At 43.7% G+C, this 22,100-nt stretch overlaps 1 protein-coding gene across 5 annotated transcripts in view; it reads left to right on the top strand.

Moving 5' to 3' along the window:
• The window catches only part of pot1 (protection of telomeres 1 homolog), a 326,410-nt gene that overhangs the window by 286,065 nt on the left and 18,245 nt on the right, over positions 1-22,100 (top strand). For all 5 annotated transcript variants that reach the window (XM_060839484.1, XM_060839486.1, XM_060839482.1 and 2 more), the window contains exons 11-15: positions 416-597; positions 3,190-3,278; positions 17,557-17,613; positions 19,799-19,955; positions 21,485-21,705. In XM_060839484.1, coding sequence (XP_060695467.1) covers positions 416-597; positions 3,190-3,278; positions 17,557-17,613; positions 19,799-19,955; positions 21,485-21,705 — 706 coding nt within the window. The remainder of the gene's footprint in view (positions 1-415; positions 598-3,189; positions 3,279-17,556; positions 17,614-19,798; positions 19,956-21,484; positions 21,706-22,100) is intronic.

Raw genomic sequence — 22,100 nt, 5'->3', positions numbered from 1 at the left:
CCCTTGGTTTAAAGCAGTATATCTCACGTTTTAAGTCCATCATCCAAAATCCAAAGAAACTTTAAGAAAGGCTCGAAGGCGAATTGTGATTGTTCATGATGCAGACCCATATGTGCGGATGTATTTTGCACTATTTTAGCAATAAAGCAGACAGGAGTGATGGGCCCTTTCTGCTCCCAGATTTCACAAAAATTCATATACATGGAAGGTGCGCCGCTAAATTAACAGAAATATTTTCTGGATGTTAAAGATATGAAGGGATATGGGGATAATGCAGGAAAATGGTGTTGAGCTGGTTGATCAGTGATGATTCAAGTGAACGGTGAAGCAAGCTGACTGGCCTACTCTTGCTCCAACTTCCATTGTTTCGAGCAATGACAATGAGGATTCTTTTTTTTAACAAAAACTTTTCCAGGTGGGAATGTACCTGACAATCCACAACCTTCACACCAAGCTAATGATGCCGACCACTGAGAAACCGAGCATCAGCCTGGACCCTGTGCCAGAGATGGGATTCCACCTTCACGGAGGAACTTCCTACGGGCGAGGTATCACAATCATGCCGGCAGACTGCAGCGCCATTCAGCAGCTCAAACAGTAAGTAGCACTGGAGCAGAAACAGTTCACACTGAAAGAGACATAAAGCTTGCCAGCCTCTGTCAGAAGTCAGCCCCTAGAGTGCTAGGGTTAACAGGTCAGTGAAAGCAGGCCCTGCTTCGAGAGCAGAGGCAAAACAGTCTGACAGGAAAGTCACGAGTCCATTTGAAAGATTGTAATGGGGGAATTAGAGAAAGTTCTCATTCCTTTCATCTGAATAGCAGAATAATACAGTTCTGGAAGAGGCCCATCATTGCATGTAATGGCAGTTTGAAAGAGCTATTTAATCTGTCACACTCCACCTCGTTCCTCATAGCAAACACTTTTTTTTTTGGAAGTTGCTGTTGAACCAATTCTACATCACCAGAACTTGCTACATTTTTTTAAATAAAAAGACTTTCCTCATCTTCCCCTAGTTCTTTAATTCTGTGTCATCCAGTTCCTTGGCCAATTTCCTCATGCTGGCTACTGGGAGGATGAGATATTCCTGTACTTACGGCACACTTACACTGATGAGTTCGTTTGAACAACTTTCCTGAGATTTTCTTTCAGACGGTGTAGGGCAGTTCCTGAGGCCAGCACCAGCTCTCCCTCTGCTGTTGGATCCCTTCTCCACTGATCGTGGGGAAGCGAGCAATGTGATTCGAGGTGTTGCTGTCTGTATGCCCCACAGAAACCAGATAGCATGATATTGGACTGGTAATTAAAAGTGTGGTCAATGTGGTAGATTTTAAGAAGCATCTTAAGGGAAGAGAGAGAGAGAGAGCCAGAGGGGAGAAATTCCAAAGCTTAGTGCTGAAAGGACTGAGACCGAGTCAGCAATCATGGAGATTAGCGAGGTTAAGAAGGATTGGGGGATAAAACAATGTTTTGCTTTTTTTATGTAATCTGCTGTGTTCTATATGGAGGATGATGGTGCCCCCATCACTCAAAGGAGCCATTATCTTCAGGTGAAAAGGTTTACAGACAGATTTAAGGCAGCAACTCCAGTAAACTACTTCCTCACACCATGAGTGGAGTCATAGAAACTGACCCTTCAGCCCACCATGTCAGTGCTGACTGAAAAAAAACACCAAACTACACTAATCCCTAACTGCACTTGGGATTCATAGGCTACTGTATTCTGGCATTTTAAGCACTCATCTTTAAGTGCCAGTTAAATGTCGTGAGAGTACCTGCTCAGGCACTCCACCATCCTCTCAGGCAACATAGAGTCGCTCCATATTTCTACAATCCTCTGGGTGAAAAAAATGTTTCTCTAAACCACTCACCTTAACGTATCCTCTGGCCTTAGACCTGCCTACTATAGGGAAAAGATTCTAATGATATACTGTGTGTTAGCCCTCAGCCACCTCTGCTCCAAGGAGAATAAACTCAGCATATCCAGTCCCCCCTCAGATCTGAGACCTTCCATCCCAGGCAACATCCTGGTGAATCTTCTCTGCACTCTCTCCAGTGCATTGACATTCTTCCGATGTTGAGGCGACCAGAGCCACACTCAGTATTCCAAGTATGGCCTCACCAGTGTTTTATAGAGATGTTACAAGCTTTATAAAGTTGCAACTCTGGAGTCGCCAAAGTTGTTACCACATAACCCATAAACAACACACACTTTCAAAGTATCAGGCTTCAGGTGTAGTGGAAGTTCCATTTCCTTACTGATTGTCTGCAGTTTACACAAAGGGCATTGATGTTTGAAGTCATAGAGATATACAGCACAGAAACTGACCTCTTGGTCCAACTTGCCTTGGTTGACCAGATATCCTTTTTAATCAAGTCCCATTTGCCAGCATTTGACCCACATCCCTCTAAACCCTTCCTATTCATATACCCATCCACATGCCTTTTAAATGTTGTAATTGTATCAGCCTCCTCCATTCCATTGGCAGCTCATTCCATACACATACCACCCTCTGCCCCAGCCTATTCAACCTCTCCCTATAGCTCAATTCCCTGGCAATATCCTCGTAAATCTTTCTGAACCCTTTCAAGTTTCACAACATCCTTTCTGTGGCAGGGAGACCAGAATTGCACACAATATTCCAAAAGTAGCCCAACCAATGTCCTGTCCAGCCGCAACATGACCTCCTAACTCCTATGCTCAATACACTGACCAATAAAGAGAAGCATACCAAATGCCTTTTTCAATATCCGATCTACCTGCAACTCCACTTTCAAGGATCTGTACTCCAACACTTCCCAGGACCTTACCATTTAGTATATAAGCCCTGATTTGATTTGCTTTTCCAAAATACAGCACCTCACATTTATCTAAATTAAACTCCATCTGCCACTCCTCAGCCCATTGGCCCATCTGATCAAGATCCCATTGTACTCTGGAGGTAGCCTTCTTTACTGTCCCCTGCATCTCCAATTTTGGTGTCATCTGCAAGCTTACGAACCAAACCTCCAATATTCACATCCAAATCATTTATATAAATGACAAGAAGCAGTGAACCCAGCACTGATCCTTGTGGCACACCACTGGTCACAATTACACAGATCATTTATTTGCTGTCCTAGTCATAATAAGCTTAACTTTATATTTCCATAAACAGGTGTGAAATTCTCAGGGATATTTGTTTCTTTCAGGTCTTTAGAATCTGCTCTGTCTGCAGACCAAGATAGTCTGGGAGATCTTTCGCTGCTAGACATTCTTAACACTTCAAAAAGACCATCAGGTAGGAATGTGGACTCTGTAATATGCTCTTTGCCTCTGACCTTGGTCAAAGACTCCAGGCATCGATAAACTGAAGAAACAAGACAAGTTTGGACTAAGTGGATCATCATGGGAGGTTCAAAGAGAAAGTGAGGTCTGCAGATGCTGGAGATCAGAGCTGAAAATGTGTTGCTGGAAAAGCGCAGCAGGTCAGGCAGCATCCAAGGAACAGGAAATTCGACATTTCCCTCGAACTCAGCACCGCCCTCCTAACCTGCAATCTTCTTCCTGACCTCTCCACCCCCACCCCACTCCGGCCTATCACCCTCACCTTGACCTCCTTCCACCTATCACATCTCCATCGCCCCTCCCCCAAGTCCCTCCTCCCTACCTTTTATCTTAGCCTGCTGGACACACTTTCCTCATTCCTGATGAAGGGCTTATGCCCGAAACGTCAAATTTCCTGTTCCTTGGATGCTGCCTGACCTCCTGTGCTTTTCCAGCAACACATTTTCAGCATCATGGGAGGTTCACCTTGTATGTGACTGAATCCATGTCAGGACCGACATTGTTGTGGTCTAGAGAGCCAGGTGAATGTTCTGGAGACTTGGGTTCAGATCCCTGGCTGGTAGCTAGTGCAGTCTGACAGCAGTTAACAAATGTGCAGTATGTAACTAGTCTCAGTAATGGTCTTGGTTACTGTCACTGACTGTGGTGAAAACCAATCTTTTCACTGATGTCCTTTAGGGAAGGAAATCTGTCACCCCTACCTGGACTGGCCTACATGTGACTCCTATATGATTGACTCTTAACTGCCCTTTGAAATGGCTGTCAATCCATTCAGTTCAAAGGTAGTTAGGGAGGGACAATAAATGCTGACTTTGTCAGCAATATCTCCATCCCATGAAAGACATATTTTGACATTGACTCATGGCTTATTCATGGAGAAAGTGAGGACTGCAGATGCTGCAGATTAGAATCAAGATTAGAGTGGTGCTGGAAAAGCACAGCAGATCAGGCAGCATCCAAGGAGCGGGAAAATCAACATTTCAGGCTGGAGCCTTTCATCAGGAATCATCAGGCTTCTTCATATCTTGCTGTGTAACAGCCATGTTCCCACAGTCAGATGTCAGAGACTGAATTTTCAGAAGACCATGTGAGTGGGCTTGGATGTGGGTGCACATTGGAAGTCAGGGAGGGGAACGTGCCACTGTAGGAATTGCAAAACCTGCTCCCACACACACCCACCCAACCTCTGTCCAAGGCCCCAAAGGAACCTTCCATATCCATCAACGTTTCACCTGCAACACCTTCAACACATAATTTATGTATCTGCTCCCAATGCGGTCTCGATGGGGAGACAGGATGCCTACTCCAATTGACCCCACCACCCCGTAGCCGATACTTCAACTCCCCCTCTCACTCTGCCGAGGACATGCAGGTCCTGGGTTGCCTCCACCGTCGGTCCCTTCCCACCCGTTACCTGGAGGAAGAACGCCTCAACTTCAACCTTGGCATCAATGTGGATTTCACCAATTTCCTCATTTCCCCTTTCCCCTACCTTATCCCAGTTCCAGCCTTCCAATTCTGCATCGCCCTCATGACATGTCCTACCTGTCCATCTTCCTTCCCATCTATCTGCTCTACCCTCCCCTCCGACCTATCACTTTTATCTCCACCTCCATCCACCTATTGCACTCTCAACTACCTTCGTCCCAGCCTCATTTTTGATGAAGACCTTTTGCCTGTAATGTTGATTTTCCTGCTTTTCGGATGCTGCCTGACCTGCTGTGCATTTCTAGCACCACACTCCTGATTGGACTCTTGAGAGGAACAAGAGATTCCTGGCATCACTTAAGCATCAGAATGGGATGAGGAAGGCCCGGTAATGAATGAAGTTTTGGTGTGGAAATTGAAAGGTTACTCTGACATTGGACTGAGTAATGAGGAACTTGAGAGATATCCTCCTGGTCAGGCGGTGTCCACAGGAGCACAGCATGAAGCTGCACGAGGAGGACAGCACTAGCCAACTGTGACAGTGCCAGACAAGACTGCCATCCTTCCAGGGAGATGGTTTTGGATATTTGCACTCGGCTCTACAATGACCTGAAGCCTGGCAGTCTCTCCCTTACAGCTGTGAAACCTAGATGTTTCTGGATTGTTCCAAGTATCAGCTGTGGACTTGGGTAGTCTCCCTCTCTCTGTTAGCAGCTCATCAGGCCAGTCACAAAGGCCTTAATCTGGAGGCCTGGGGGTGACATCTACTTTGAGCCACCATTGCTAGATTACCTCAGATCTGGGGATCATTGATCCTAGCATGTATCCATCACTGGACGAACCTGCCTGATTCCTGAATGACAAAGCTGTCCCCTCAGTGAAAGTCCAGCTGGCGTGCCGCCACACAACGTGGATCTTGTGGGTCTCGATTCTGGGGCAGCTGTCTGGATTCTCTCTTGAGTCCCAAATGCTGCATATCCTAAGGCCATCATCCAGGCTGTAAGGATGGTTGCTGGGATATTAGGACTATGCTCAGAAGAGATGACTCCTGATGCTATGCAGATATGAACGGAGAGAGGTGCTACAGCCGAAACCAGTGACTAACACATTGCAGCATTGAGCAGGCAATTAGCAACTTGGAAGTCTCTGACTTTTCCCAGAAAGCTGTTGTGGCCCCATCATGTTCAAGACTGCCATCGATGTTTTTAATGTGAAGAAAACTAACAAGGAATTTGGAAGAAGTGCAAGAAAATGGTGTTGAACTAGATCTTACTGAACTGCGGAGAGGCTGACTTCTGCATCGATTTATTTTGTTCTTGTGTTTTCCAAAGCCAGTTTTCAGGATGGGGGTATGAGTTTCTTTCAGTAGAAGCCATCTAGGCAGTCATCTGTGTGTTGCAAATAGTATTTACACCACATACGAATGCCAGGTGACAACCTAACCACCACCCCTTGACATCCAATGGCATTCCTGTCACTGAATTTCCTATTCTGGAGGTTACCATCAACCAGAAACTGAATTGATCTTAGCTATATAAATACTGCAGCTACAAAGGTAGGAAAAGGCTAGAATCCTGCAGCAAGTAACTCCCCTCCTGACTCCCCAAAGGCTGTCCGCTGCCTACAAGGTCCAGGCAGGAGTGTCATGGAACACTAGCAAATCAATGGTACAGTGCAGGGTGGGGACCTGGGATCATCTGGGTGTTGGGTTCTCAATCCTAGATTGAAAATCCAGTATTGTGGAATGTTTTGAGATTTGAATTGGGCTAGGAGTTGGATGGGGGAAGGGAGTGACGTTGGAGCTACAGAGAAGTATGTTGAATTACAAGAGTGAAACACCATTAGGCCAGTCTGTTTCCACCCAAACAAATACATACAATCACATTTCCCATCCTGGTCCTGAAAGACCCTTTTGTCTCTTTTCTTTCATCAAACTAATGTCCTTGTTTCAGACAAAACCTCCAAGTGAATCCCACACACGTTCAACTCCCTATGATGCTGTTTTTTGTGGATTTGTTTAATTATTTGATTATTGCTTAAATCAAAGCACCAAGAATCTATTTGATTGCTGTCCCTGTGATGATGGGTTGTTGATAATATGACTAAATTATCATGTCTACCAAATGACACCTAAATGATAGGTATTTGTTATACTGAGAACTTTGCAAACGTCAATGGATTTGCTACATCGTCCTGACTGTCATATCCCTCTCCCCGAATATTTAAGACCATAAGACATAAGACATAAGACATAGGAGTGGAAGTAAGGCCATTCGACCCATCGAGTCCACTCCGCTATTCAATCATGGCTGATGGACATTTCAACTCCACTTACCTGCATTCTCCCCGTAGCCCTTAATTCCTCCAGAATTAAGCTAGTCCAGAACACATTTCATTACTTATTAAACATAAATAGTGCCCTTCTCCCCACAATCTCTATTCTGTCGGACAATAGTACAGCTGGAGGAGAGCGGAGTTTGAGATGTTTCCAATCACAGTTGCTGAGGGTAGATACATGGCCAGAATTCCAGTGTATCACCGTCGGTGTGAGGTTAAAGCAGCATGGAAAGTAGTTTCCTGACATCTCAACATAAGCCTGCTGCCTCACCAGCTGCCAACAGCCTCGACTATAGTAGTTTCCAGTCAGCTTTCTGAAGAGTCAGCGTTAGCCTTCATGAATAAACTACCTCACAGTACAGCTCACTCACCACACAGTGACTGTCAGATCCAGGCTTCACACTTCCACCTACACGTTTTGTTACTTTTTAAACAACGCTCTGCCCCTCTTCCTTTGCTGACTTCAGGAAATCAGTGACAGCAGTGGAAGTTCTTCACCATTAGATGGTGCTATCGCTGCAGAATTGTCACACTCCGTTCAGCAGCTGTGTTGCAGCCAGTGCTGTCTCCTGAGTGCTCAGCACAGACTGTTCACAGAGTTTCTTTTCCATTAAGAAAGTCACTGATAAAGAACAATGGGTTTAAGGAACCTTGGTCTTTCCTTGCTGTTTGCAATGAGTCTCCGCATTTTGGGTAACACGGTGGTTCAGTGGTTAGTACTGCTGCCTCACAGCACCAGGGACCCGGGTTCGATTCCACACTTGAGTGACTCTCTATGTGGAGTTTGCATATTCTCCCTATGGGTTTTCTCAGGGTGTTCCGGTTTCCTACCGTCACCTAGAGATGTGCAGGTTAAGAGAATTGACTGTGCTAAGTTGCCGCATGGTGTCCAGAGATGTGCAGGCTAGGCAGATTAGCCATGGGAAACGCAAGGTTACAGGGATAGGGTAATGGGGAGGGAAGTTCTGGGTAGAATGCTCTTTAGAGGTCGGTGCAGGCTAGATGGGCTGAATGGTCTTTTTCCATACTACAGAGATTCTATGTACCACAGGGTGGTTGTGAGAGCAGAGTGGGTGGTGGTTGCATTTCTAACCTGTTGTGGAACGTGGTATCCTCAACCTTCTTATGAGCGCAGGTCACTCTCAAAAACAATAAGGTATTCTAGCCGAGTGTCAGTGTAATGTGCTGCATCTGTAGTACTGAGCTGAATGACACAGCTTGAATAGAAAGTGGACGTTCACACATGGATGAGAAACAGCACACTCTGCAGACATCTACAGAACAGAAGGAGATCATTCTGTGCATCATTTCCACACCAGCCAACTATGATCTGACTACACTAATCCCATTTTCCACTCCTTAGCCAATAGCCATGGAGCCTGTGGCATTGCAAGTGAATAGCCTAAACCTGTTTAAATGTTACAAAGTTTTCTGACGCAGCCGCATTTTTGAATCATGAGTTTTAGACTCCCGCCGCCTTCTGGGTTAAAAAGTTTCTCCTGAACTTTGCTCTTAGCCTTCTATCTCTTACCTTCAATCTAAGTTCCCTAATTATTGACCTCTCTATTCATGGAAGAAGTGCCTTACTTTCCACCCTCTCTATATTCCTCATTATTTTCCTCAGCTCGATCAGGTTTCCCTCTCAACCTTCTCTACTCAAAGGGAAACAAGCAGAATTTAGAGTCTTAGTGTCATACAGCACAGAAACAGACCCTTCGGTCCAACCAGTCCATGCTGACAATAATCCCAAACTAAACTAGTCCCACCTGCCTGTGCTTGGCCCATATCCCTCCAAGTATTTCTTATTCATGTCCTTATCCAAATGTCTTTTAAACATTGGAATGATACCTACACCCATCACTCCTTCTGGAAGTTCATTCCAAACCGGAGCCAATTTCTGTGTTAAAATAATTGCTGCTCACGTGTTTTTCAAATCTTGCTCCTCACCCCTTGAAAACATGCCCTCGGTGTTGAAATCCCCCACCCTCGGGAAAAGACACCTGCCATTCACCTTATCTGTACCCCTCAGGATTTTATAAACATTTACAAGGTCACCCCTCAACCTCCTACGCTACTGTGAGAAAAATCCCAACCTATCCAAACCGCACAGTGGATCAGTGGTTAGCACTGTTGCCTCACAGCACCAGGGACCCAGGTTCAATTCCAGCCTCAGGCGACTGTCTGTGTGGAGTTTGCACATTCTCCCCATGTCTGCGTGGGTTTCCTCTGGGTGCTCCGGTTTCCTCCCACAATCCAAAGATGTGCAGGTCAGGTGAATTGGTCATGCTAAATTGCCCATAGTGTTAGGTGCATTAGTCAGAGGGAATGAATCTGGATGGGTTGCTCTTTGGAGGGTTGGTGTGGACTGGGGCCGAAGGGCCTGTTTCCACACTGTAGGGAATCTAATCAATCTAATCTAATCAATTTTACATATCCCCCTCCCCGAATATTCATTACATTGATGGAAGCCAGTCCAGTACACATTCCATTACTTATTAAGTGTAAATAGTGCCCTTGTAACTCAAACCCTCCACTCCCGGCAACCGTCTGGTATATCTCTTCTGAATCCTCTCCAGCTTAATAATATCCTTCCTATAATAGGACGACCAGAACTGGATAGAGTACTACAAAAGCGGACTCACTAACATCCTGTACAACCCCAACATGATGTCCAAGCTCCTATACCCAAAGTAATGAAGGCAAGAGTGCTCAACGCCTTCTTATCCACTCTATCTATATGTGATTAGATTAGATTAGATTAGATTACTTACAGTGTGGAAACAGGCCCTTCGGCCCAACAAGTCCACACCGACCCGCCGAAGCGCAACCCACCCATACCCCTACATTTACCCCTTACCTAACACTACGGGCAATTTAGCATGGCCAATTTACCTGACCGGCACATCTTTGGACTGTGGGAGGAAACCGGAGCACCCGGAGGAAACCCACGCAGACACGGGGAGAACGTGCAAACTCCACACAGTCAGTCGCCTGAGTCGTGAATTGAACTCGGGTCTCAGGCGCTGTGAGACAGCAGTGCTAACCACTGTGCCACTGTGCCGCCCACCGTGATGCAAACTTCAAAGAATTATGTACTTGAACCCTTAGGTCTCTCTGTTCTACAACATAACAATACCCTATTTTTACTTGTATAAGTCCGGCTGTAGTTTGTTTTACCAAACTGTAATGTCCAAATTAAACTCCATCTGTCACTCTTCAGCCCATTGACCCAATTGACCAAGATGTTTTTTAATCTTAGATAAACGTTTTCACTGGCCACTAGACCACCAATTCTCTGTCATCTGCAAAGTTACTAACCATGCTTTCTTTTTCTTATCTAAATCATTTATTTGATTTATATGGACTCAGTACCAATCCTTGTGGTCACAGCATCCAGTCCAATAAACAACTTTCCACCATCACAGTCTGTCTCCTGTTATAATGCCAATTTTGTATCCAATTGGCAAGCTCATCTGAATCCCATTTGATCTAACTTTACTAATTAATATACCACGTGGAACTTTGTCAAAGGCTATATTAAAGTTCAAATAAACAATGTCTACTGCTCTGGTCTCATCAATCTTTTTTTTAATTCCTCAAGAAACTCAATCAAGTTTGTGAGACACAATTTCCCTCTCACAAAACAGTGCTGACTATCTCCAATTATTTCTTGCCTCTCCAAATTCATTTAAATCCTATCTTTCAGAGTCTCTCCAATCTTTACTCATATCTTAAACTGCCTTCCCTATCCAGAAACTTCCAGATAAATCGCCTCCACACTCTCTTTTTCGGGTACATCCTTATAATGTGGTCACCAGAACTACAAGTGTAACTTAACAATATTTTATAGAGTTCCAGCATAACTCCCTGCTCTTGTATTCTCTGCCCCTGCTAATACAGGTAAGCATACCATATGCCGCCTTAACTGCTTTATCTACCTGTGCTGATACATTCAGACATCTGTGAATGTACACACTGAGGTCCCACTGATCTTCAGTACTTTCCAGGGTCCCACCATTCATCGTGTAATCCCTTGCCTTGTTAACCCTCTCTAAATGTCATGATTTGGAGATGCCTGTGTTGGACTGGGGTGTACAAAGTTAAAACTCACACAACACCAGGTTATAGTCCAACAGGTTTAATGGGAAGCACTAGCTTTCGGAGCGCCACTCCTTCTGACAACCACCTGATGAAGGAACGGTGCTCTGACAGCTAGTGCTTCCAATTAAACCTGTTGGACTCTAACCTGGTGTTGTGTGATTTTTAACTTCCCAAAACGTATTACCTTTCACTTTCCTGCATTGAATTCCATTTGCCACTGCTCTGCCCAGCTGAGCAGTCTATTGATATCGTTCTGCATTTTACAGCTATCAACTTGACTTATTTTTGTGTCATCAACAGATGTTTTGATCACACTCTCTACATTTAAGTCCAAATCATTTTGCACAAACAGCAATGGCCCCCTGCACTGAGCCCTGCAGACCCCCACTGGAAACAGACTTTCAGTCACAGAAACATCCCTGTACCAACATCCTTTGCTTCCTGGTTTGCAGCCAAGGTTGGATCAATGTCCTACTTTGTGTTGAGTACAATAAGTTTTTATTTTCTTGCCTGATCTGTCGTGAGGGACCTAATCAAAAGCCTTTCTAAAGTCTAAATAGACCACATCAAATGTATTGCCCCCATCTGTTTTCCTGGCTACCTCTTCAAAACGATTGATTAAATTTCTCAACCATGATGTTCCCCTACTTAACAAGTCCCGATTGACTCTCCCTGAGTTTGCGATCTTCCGAATCTTCCACATATTACAGGTACATACAAGCATTGTCAAAATGCATGTGATGGGGGAGGGGAGGGCAAAAAAGGCACAGCCCACTTGAGTTGTAATGCTGAGAGATGCGTCTGCTCCACTAAATGTTAAAAGTTACTAGGTGGTCCATCCTATTGCCTTGTGAAAGTCAAAGGGTTATTCTGTGTAATGACTTGACAAATAAACTTAATGGATATCTGCTTAAGAAACCCCATAAAACAGATTCCAATCTGTCCCCTGGGCTCACTATCCACAAGATGAAAGATGCATTCAACCGTCTGTTTAGCTCTGTTTACTTGCTCATGGCTCACCTAGGGTCCTCTTCCATGCAAAATTAATACTTGTTGGATTTCAAAAAAACATTTCAATGCCTTTGACCTGATGCTGAAGGACATCTAAGTTGACAGTCCAAACTCAACTTCCAACAGGAAGGATAAAATACTGGTACAACCATCTGCAGTCTTTTCTGACTCTGGGGAGATCTTCTGAAGAAAGGTATATTCTAGGTGAATAAGTATCATATTTTGAAGTTGGATTTTAAAGCTGAGGTAGAGGGATTTGGTCAGTTCTGTAAACGAGCAGAAAGTACTTCTGGAACACTGACTGAGATATATCATTACTCAAAGTCATGTAACTGTGACCTTCTGCCTGGCAGAACTGTGTATTGTTAATAGATAGAACACTTATACAGATGGGTTTATGACAGAGTAAACAGAACAAAGCCATTAGTTTTGTGTTGACCCCAGAGCAGAAAAGTCAATTTTCTCACTTCAAAAGAATCCAGAATTCAATTCAGAAGGTGGAATAGTTTGCCTTAGACCCATTTTTTTTTAGGTGAATTTAGGTGTGCTCGTCACTTCAGAAGCATTTAGTCTTGACAAGTTTCCAAACTGACAATGTATGTATAAAAGCCTTTAAATGATTAGAACTGAGAAAGTTAGGCTCAATGAGTTGTGAAATGTTCGTGCCTGCAGACTCATAAAACTCTCTGCACAGTCCATGGAGAAGGCATGAGAGGGAATCAATTAAGTAGTAATTTAGAGTTGAGATAAAGATATAATTTCTGTGGACTTCAATCGGGGAAACAGATTGAAACGATGTTTTGCGTTTTGTACTAAGACCTTTCTAAACAGTCTTTTATATCTACTTTATTCTATATCAGTTTATTTATTTTGGTTTCTTTTGTGCAATGAACAGATGTTCTGTTTTTAAGGAACATCTGCAGCCTCATGTAGATATGTTTCAGGAGCTAATTGCCATGTTAAATAACTAAAAAACTTAAACTTATGGTCATAGAGTCATAAACAAGGAAACAGACCCTGAGGTCCATGCCGAACATAATCCTAAACTAAGCCAGTTCCACCTGCCTGTTCCTGGCCCATACCCCTCCAAACCTTGCCTATTGTGTACTTATCCAAATGTCTTTTAAACATTATGATTGTACCCACATCCACCACTTCCTCAGGACGTTCATTCCAAACGCAAACCACCCTCTATGTGAAAATTATTTGCCCCTCATGTCTTTTTGAAATTTTTCTCCTCTCACCCTAAAAATATGTCCCTTTATCTTGAAATCCCCCATCGTAGGATAAACACACTACCATTAACCTTATCTATACCTTTTCATTATTTTATAAACTTTTATAAGGTCACCTCTCAACCTCCTATGCTTCAGTTAAAAAAAAGTCCCAGCCTATCCAATCTTTCTTGATAACTGAAACCTTCCATAACTGGCAACAACCCCACTGCCTTGTGGCCGATCACTCACCTCCCCTTCCCACACCCCCCAAGGACATTCAAGCCCTGGGCCTCCTTCACCATCAAATCAAAGCCACTTGACAACTGGAAGAAAAATGCCTCAACTTCCACCTTGGGACTGTTCAACTGTACGGTATTAACATCGACTGCACTAGTTTCCAAATCTCCTCCCCAGATCCAACCCCTCCAACTTGGCACCGCCCTCTTGACCTGTCCAACCTGTCCATCTTTCTTTCTGGCAGAAATGGGCACTGCAGATGCTGGAGATTAGAGCAGTGCTGGAATGTGAAGGGTTTTTGCCTGAAGCTCCGGTTTTTCTGCTTCTCGGATGCTGCCTGACCTGCTGTGCTTTTCCAGCACCACTCTAATATCTTCCTTCCCACCTACCCGCTCTACCCCCTCCCCACCAACCTATCACAATCACTCCCCCCCCCCCCCCCAGCCTGCATCCACCTTTCACCTTCCCAGCTGCCTTCATGCCCACCCCCCCACCCTCATTTATCGCTCAGCCCCTGTCCCCCCGACATTCCTGAGAAGAAATTATACCCAAAGAGTCGATTCTTCTGCTCCTCGGATGCTACCTGACCCGCTGTGCTTTTCCAGCACCACACTTTTCAACTCCAACATCCTGCTAAATCTCTTCTGAACCCTCTCCAACTTAATAATATCTTTCCTATAAATGGGCAAACAGAACTGGATGCAGTACTCCAGAAGAGGCCTCATCAATGTCCTGTACAACCTCAATGTGACTGCCCAACTCCTACACTCAAAGGACTGAGCAAAGAAGGCAAGTGTGCCAAATACCTTTTTAACCACCCTGTATGTGACGCAAACTTCAAAGAATTGTCAAGCCAGTTTTCATTCTTGGGTCTGATATGCCCAGCATTATCATTAGCTGGAGCGTAAGGTAGGAAGTCAAGTTGAGTTGTAAGGATATCTGATCAGATAAAAAAAGGTCTTGGTGTATGGGGCTTATGCTCTCATTCCTGATGCAGGGCTTATGCCCGAAACACCAACTCTCCTGCTCCTCAGATGCTGCTGCCTGGCTGTGCTTTTCCAGCGCAATACTCTTTGGCGTAGAATGTGGGCCACTGACTTTATCCTGAAATTGATGCCAGTAATACACTTTTCCAAGAAAAGAATATGAAATGTCCAGAATTCATGGGTTCAAGTACAGAGCTTGCTAATAGGTGTTAAAAACCATACAAAGGACATAGTTCATACTAACGAAGGCTGAATTTTCAATCGCTTTTATGAATGGGGTTCCAGTAGATTTCCAGATTGGCCACCTTATTTAAAGAAGAGAGAAAATGTGATGGAAACAGTTCTGAAATGTTTACCAGCCCAGTACCTGGCAGATGTTTGTTGGTTAAAGGGAAATATTAACAGGTTAGAATTGTATCTACTGGAGTGTAGAACAATAGGAGGTGACTTTATTGAATCAGATTAGATTCCATACAGTGTGGAAACAGGCCCTTTGGCCCAACAAGTCCACACCGACCCTCCTAAGAGTAACCCACCCCGACCCATTTCCCTCTGACTAATGCACCAAGCACTCTGGGCAATTTAGCATGGAATCTTTGGACTGTGGGAGGAAACCGGAGCACCCAGAGGAAACCCACAGAGACACAGGCAAAATGTGCAAACTCCACACAGACAGTTGCTGGAATCGAACCTGGGACCCTGGTGCTGTGAGGCAGCAGTGCTAACCACTGAGCCACCGTGCCACCCCTTGTCTTGCGATGGTTTGATGTGGAGAGGTTGTTTTCTCTTAAGAAGGAATCTGGAGCCCTGGATCACTGTTTAAAAATTAGAAGCTGCCCATTTAAAAGAGATAAAGCAAAAGCCTTTCTATCAGAGGGTCGCAGGTCTTGAATTGTCTTGCTGAAGAAAGTGTCCAGGGAATATAGTCTTAATTGAAGGCAAGCCCAAGGCAACTCTGGAGAGTTGCTAACCCAAGGTGCTTGTTTTAAATTGTAGTCTTTCTATCCAGTGCGAATATTTCTCTTTATTGGTCACCCAAGTATCCATTTCACCTCTCTGTCATAGTCAGAAAAACTCCAGTTTCTCTAAAAAAGAATAAAAAACCCAGCAAAATACATCCTTGAGACATGCCATGGAAAATGTTGGTTGAGGGGATAGTGTTGCTGTGACCTGGGATCACTGGCCCAAGCCCGTCCAGAGTAGAGAAGGAACATCCCCAAAGGCCTCTGGCACTTTCATGGGGAAAAGCTGGAGCCAGGCAAAAACAGCAAGAGGAGGCACACCAACACTCCCCCCCCCTTCTCACCACCACCTTGTGCCCTAAGTGTGGCAGAACCACTGGGAGCCACATCGGACTTTACAGCCGCCTACGGACTCCTCGTCTGCGAGGGACCGTCGATGATGATGCTGATGCCAGCTGTGACCGGAAGAATCCCTTTGCTCCTCTTCAGTAGTGTTGTGGATTTGAGTGTGTGACACAAGTGAAGAGCTGAGTGGATGTCTCATTATTGGAGGGGATGTTCGATATGGTCTAAAAGGCTCAAACGATTATGAGGTTTCCTCAGAATAGGATTGTTCTAAGTCCCAGAAGAAGCTGCAGCAACAATGTGTATAATTTCAAATTTTCAGGTATGTCAAAGTTACTTCCTTCCTCCTACTATGGAAGCTTTGTTGCCTCTATCTATGGAGAGAGTCACTGAGACCCAGTCAAGCCAGTGCCTTTAATTCCAGGAGATATCCTTTACTACAAACAGAAGACTACATGAGACGAAGGTTGGAAAGAATTAGCTGGCTTTTCCTCAGCATTCCAGATTACAAACTTGTTTTATTCTTGAATGTTTCTGTTGCTGCTGCTTATGAAAATCATCTTTTTGCGTCAGATTTTCGAACAATCTACTGCCTTCTTTGAGAGCCTTCCACTGTCTCCACTCAAATAAAGTTGTCTCCTCTATTCAGGCAGACTTTTCCTGAATGTTGAACAACTTAGCCTTCGAAGTGAAGTGGGGAGCTGTCACGTGCAAACTGAACCCATCTCATCTGGGAGATGTTGACCACATGATTTCAGACACCATTTTTGAGTCTGTTACCACAGACTTATAATAAACGGTGTGACACTGAATTGAAACCGCCTCAGTGCGAGATTTCCATCTGTACCTGGCTGTGAAAGTCTTAAAAGTGCTGTAACTGAAACACCCAATAAATCAAAATTTATATCCAAACCACGCAATTTTTATTGTGCTGCCACAGAGCAGTAATTCAAGGACCAGCATGAACTTTAATGGTTTCCTCTCAAAACTGAAAAAAGACTATTTCAGAGCCAGAAAACCTGTTCATCAATCTTTTCACAATGGCCTCTTAACCTTTCTTAGAGTGGTTTTGTTAATCCTCAGATTTTTCTCATAGCACTCTCCATTTGCATTCACTCTTCTCTTTTGTTGTTTCTCTTTGATGTTGCCATGTTGTACAATTTTATTTTAGAAAAGATTTGTGATCTTAGCTCATTAATCAGATTGAACATGAAGAAATTAGGCATTATGCTTTGAAAACAAAAGCTCCTTCCAACTGTTCTGTTCAATAATCAAAACCCCATTTATCTTTCTGTCTGCTCCCCTACCAGCACTCATCCTGCCACAGCCTCATGAGGATGATGTGCGTTTCGTTTAAAATAGAAAACAGCACTACAAGTAGTCCAAAATTTTCCGATCTGCCATCAGTTCTGAGGAAGGGTCACTTCACCAGAAACATTAACTCTGATCTCTCTCCACAGATGCTGCCAGACTTGCTGAGCTTTTCCAGCAATTCCTGATTTACAGCATCTGCAGTTCTGTCAGTTTTTATATTGCGAATGGAGTTGGTTATCTTGAATGGTTATTGTTATCTTTATTAATAACGTTGTTACGATCAAATCTTGCAGCATCTGAAGCAACTTCAGCGGCTAGGATCGAGCGATGTCAACAGGAATCTGCAACAGGTTGGTATGTGCGGGAATTTTTTGGAGTTAGATTAGATTCCCTACAGTGTGGAAACAGGCCCTTCGGCCCAACCAGTCCACACTGATCCTCCGAAGAGTAACCCACCCAGACCCATTTCCCTAATGCACCTAACATTATGGGCAATTTAGCATGGCTAATTTATCTGACCTGCGCATCTTTAAATTGTGGGAGGAAACCGGAGCACCCGGAGGAAACCAATGCAAACCCACGGGGAGAATGTGCAAACTCCACACAGCCAATTGTCCGAGGCTGGAATCGAACGTGGGACCATGATGCTGTGAGGCCGCAGTCCTAATCACTGAGCCACCATGCCATCGTTTGCAGAAAACTTCCTGCCAGTTCTTTGGCATGACTTCTTGTGAAGCTGCTTTTTGAAAATGGTAGCTGGTGTCTATAATCTCGCAATTCCTCCCCATAGTGTACTCTCAGAGTACTCTCAATTCTTCCATCAAAAACCCCTGGGCTTAAAAGACTCCAGAGACTTGACATTACAGTCAACACTGTAGTGTACCACCAAGGGAGTGCTGTGCCAGAGATGTCATCGCTTAACTGTGATGATCAAGGGTTCCCCATCTGCCCCTGTAAGATGGATGAAAATCTTGTCATACTACTCAAGGAAAAGCATAAAAGTTCTTCTCTGAACAATATGTATTCCACAGGTAACATCATTATTTGGCCATTATTATATTGTGCAATCTTGCTGCTCCCTTTCCTGCATTACAACACTGGTCTTTTTTAAAGTACACTGATTGTAATTCACATTGGACCATCCTGAGGTACTGAAATGTGCTCCATTTCCTTATCAAAAGGTTCTGGTATGGCTCAGTGTAGTTTCAATTTATCACCTCAAATTCATGCTGGTTGTTAAAGCTATGTATCTTGGCTGGTGTAAAGCAGTCAGTTTTATGAAGTTTGGTAGATAACCATCAAGTGTCAGAGAGCTGAAGAGAAGATGTTTAGCGAAAGAAAATTTAAATGCGAATAGTGCATTAGACATATTCGTGCAGCAACAGAACAGGCTCTTGAGATGACTAGGCTTGCTTAGGACTGACTTCAGGACTTAAACAAGTCGCAATAAAGTTTGGTTCAAGTCATGGGACAGGAGCCAAATTATAAACAACAGGATAATGCAATGGAAAGATATAAATTTGGAAATGAATATGACAGAACTGTTACTATGGTCACGTATTCAAATCCCCCAATTTCAAGTTATTGAACGATTCTGCTTACAAATGGCCATGGAAGCTATCAGGTTGATGTAAAAAAACGTTTCCTGTAATAATATTCAAGGGGGAGACGCTGGCATGCTGCTTGAGTTAGCCTGTGTTCACCTCTGTGTGATGGACAATTTAGATTAGATTAGATTACATACAGTGTGGAAACAGGCTCTTCGTCCCAACAAGTCCACACCGACCCGCCAAAGCACAACCCACCCATACCCCTACCCCTTTACCTTACACTACGGGCAATTTAGCACGGCCAATTCACCTGACCTGCACATCTTTGTGACTGTGGGAGGAAACCGGAGCACCCGGAGGAAATCCATACAGACACGGGGAGAATGTGCAAACTTCACACAGTCGGCCGCCTGAGTTGGGAATTGAACCCGGGTCTCTGGCGCTGTGAGACAGCAGTGCTAACCACTGCGCCACCGTGCCGTCACCTTTATTGGCCTTTATCATTGTCTCAGAGCATTGAGAGATTCCCAATTTATTTCACCTAGTCAGTGCGGTCTGCAACTCACAGTTATAAAAAAAATAAGATTAATTGGACTCCAAAGCCTTTTTCACCTAAAACTTAATGGTATGGCCTTGTGCTTTTGATTTTCCTTCAGTTTAAGGGCAGGGCTGTGCCATGCACTGTGTTACCAATATCAATTTTGATGGAGAACGAGGGGAGCTCTGAGCAATTTAACGTGAGAACTAAGCCTGTATTGCAAATTCTAGGGGAATCATTAATCCTCGAAGGGCATGAAAATTATTGAAAGCAGTTGCCAAAGCTTTAAATCTTTTTTTTGAAGACCTTTAACATGACAACTGTTCCTGCCTAACAGCCAGTTACTGTACTATGGAAGCTTTCTCCTCCTCCTGTACTTTTGCTTCTGTTGTCTTCATTGTGCCTTTTCAACCTTCATTCATAACACTCTGAAATACTGTGTTGCAGTACTCGCAGCTCATCAGCACATCAGAACAACTCCAATTCAAGAGATCCTGAACCAATCACCACCTCAGAAGTACCGCATTCGAGCTAAGCTGGTGAATTATGAGCCAAGAGCTCTCCACCAGTCTGTGAAACTTTATTGCCCCAAATGTTGTTCACTGTAAGTACCTGATAAGCAGTTTTTGCAGTTTTATGGCTAGCTGTACACAATTCAATAGCATGGGAATTTTAAGATTACGATGATAAATGAAAGCATTTGTACCGGATACGTAAAGGTTATTGGTGATGTGTGAGTTTGTCTTTGTCAGAATAATCTGCCATTACCAGAGCATAAGACCAACTTGAACGCACTTACCACTTGATCCATCAAGCCTTCCTCTTCCACTGTCTACATATGATATCCCGCACACGGAATACCCTAATCATGCCGTTCTCAGCCTGAGATCTTGCCTCTTTTTGTTTTGTCTCAAGCCCATTTGAATCACACGGGATGCATTGATTTCATTTTGGCCCAAATGCTTCTATCTCGTCAGGAATTCACCGAAAATTAATCATTTTACAGTTTGATCAACCTTGGGAAGATGCTATTTTGTGCAGAAACCTTGTATTGTTGCTGTTTTGAGCCCAGTCAAAGTTGTTTTGCAAAGATAGATTTGTGTTCCACAAGTGGTGTGGGAGCCATTGCTCAATGGTTTGAGGCTGGTAAGTATCGAACGCCTTACAGTTACTGTACTCATAGCCGAAGAAATTACAACTGAGAAGCATGTTAGGAAATATTACGTTTATAGGATTGTGAGCTGTTGAATTGCCTTTAGGTTTTTTTTTCCTGATTGGGTTTTCTGGAGTTGCGTATTGTCCCATTAATACTTTCATTTAAGTCACCAGTAGGGTTAAAATCTGTGCCAAAGTAACAGACGGTCCACGTGGGGTAAAGACATCATACTATAATATTGCTGACTGTAATTTAACACTGTTATAGATTCCAAATGATAAAATTTAATGTGCAAATGGAAGAATTGGAGGGATTTTTATCTATTTCAGGAGAGCTGGAATACGTATCTCTGAATGGATTCAGGCTAAATGCATATTAAAGAACAAAAGTGGAGAGATTTCTGTCCCCGCTTTTCTCTCATTATACTGGCATTGTCCTGATTTCCAGGCACATTGTGTTTTGTTGTAAATTTTTGCTTGCTTTATTGCTGCATGCGCAATGGATAAATCTCTCTCATCAGCACTTGCGTACAAAGACAACTACAAGTTGTTTGGCTGAGCCTTTCAAAGGCTTAGATCTGAATTGGTACAGAACTTTGCTTTTAGAAAAATAATTCTGAGACACACCTCTGGTAGATTTATATTACAGTGACATTGGGATTCCCCACGACATGAAGGGATGAAACATTAATTAGATCTCCAAAACTATCATTCTAATATTATAAAACTAAGAGTAAAGATACAGGCAGCCTAATGGGTGTCTAATCTGAGATGCTCTCACTAATTTAAACAACTGAATGTAACTTGTGGGATAAGACCTGTAGGAAGAAAAAAGTCCTGATGAATCTTCAATGAAGACATTTAACTTGTTCTACCTGTGACAAGTATCTTTGATCTTAGTTGAAAATGTGCTAACTCATTTCTGTGCATAACTATGGTGTGTCTGTGCTGACTGGTTCCCATGGGTCCATTTATCAGGCAGGAGATTCCAAATGACGACGATATTGACACTGTTTTGCAAGGTCTTTACAGTCCTGGTTCCACAGCTGTTGACCCTGATATCCGGTCACATGATGCTGCGTGGTACAAGACAGCCACTTGGGAGGCAGAAGGTGAAAGACAGCGCCGGATCACTGTTCATCTAGTGAAGACAGGTGAAGAGCAAAGTGTTCCAGAGCACTCCACAATCCTGGTGGAAGGTAAAAACATGCAGCACCACTACTAATGTTAGTGCAAGTAGAGAACATAAATGATAGACAAAGGTAAACCCATCAGGTTGCATTTGATGAGATTGTAGCATTCTGTTAAAAATAAACATAGCTGAAACAAGCTGTGGAATGGAAATGAGTAAATTTGATACCACAGGTAATCTCAATATTTTCCATCAAAACCAGTGCTGTCAGCCAGTGTCATCAACCCAACTAGTGTCTTCATTGTCTCCATTGTGTGGATTGTCTTTGGCCAGGATGGCATCAGTGATTCTTCTGTCTATGGTCACTATCTAAATCTCTGCATTGACAAGCTGTTATGGAGAGTTCCTAGTGCTCAGAGAATCACCAGTAGGGAGGTAGGAAAGTCAAAATAGGGAGAAGCC

This window comes from Hemiscyllium ocellatum, chromosome 19 (assembly GCF_020745735.1).
Source record: "Hemiscyllium ocellatum isolate sHemOce1 chromosome 19, sHemOce1.pat.X.cur, whole genome shotgun sequence".
In the NCBI taxonomy this organism is placed as follows: Eukaryota; Metazoa; Chordata; class Chondrichthyes; order Orectolobiformes; family Hemiscylliidae; genus Hemiscyllium; species Hemiscyllium ocellatum.
This window is presented reverse-complemented; position numbering and strand designations above follow the sequence as displayed.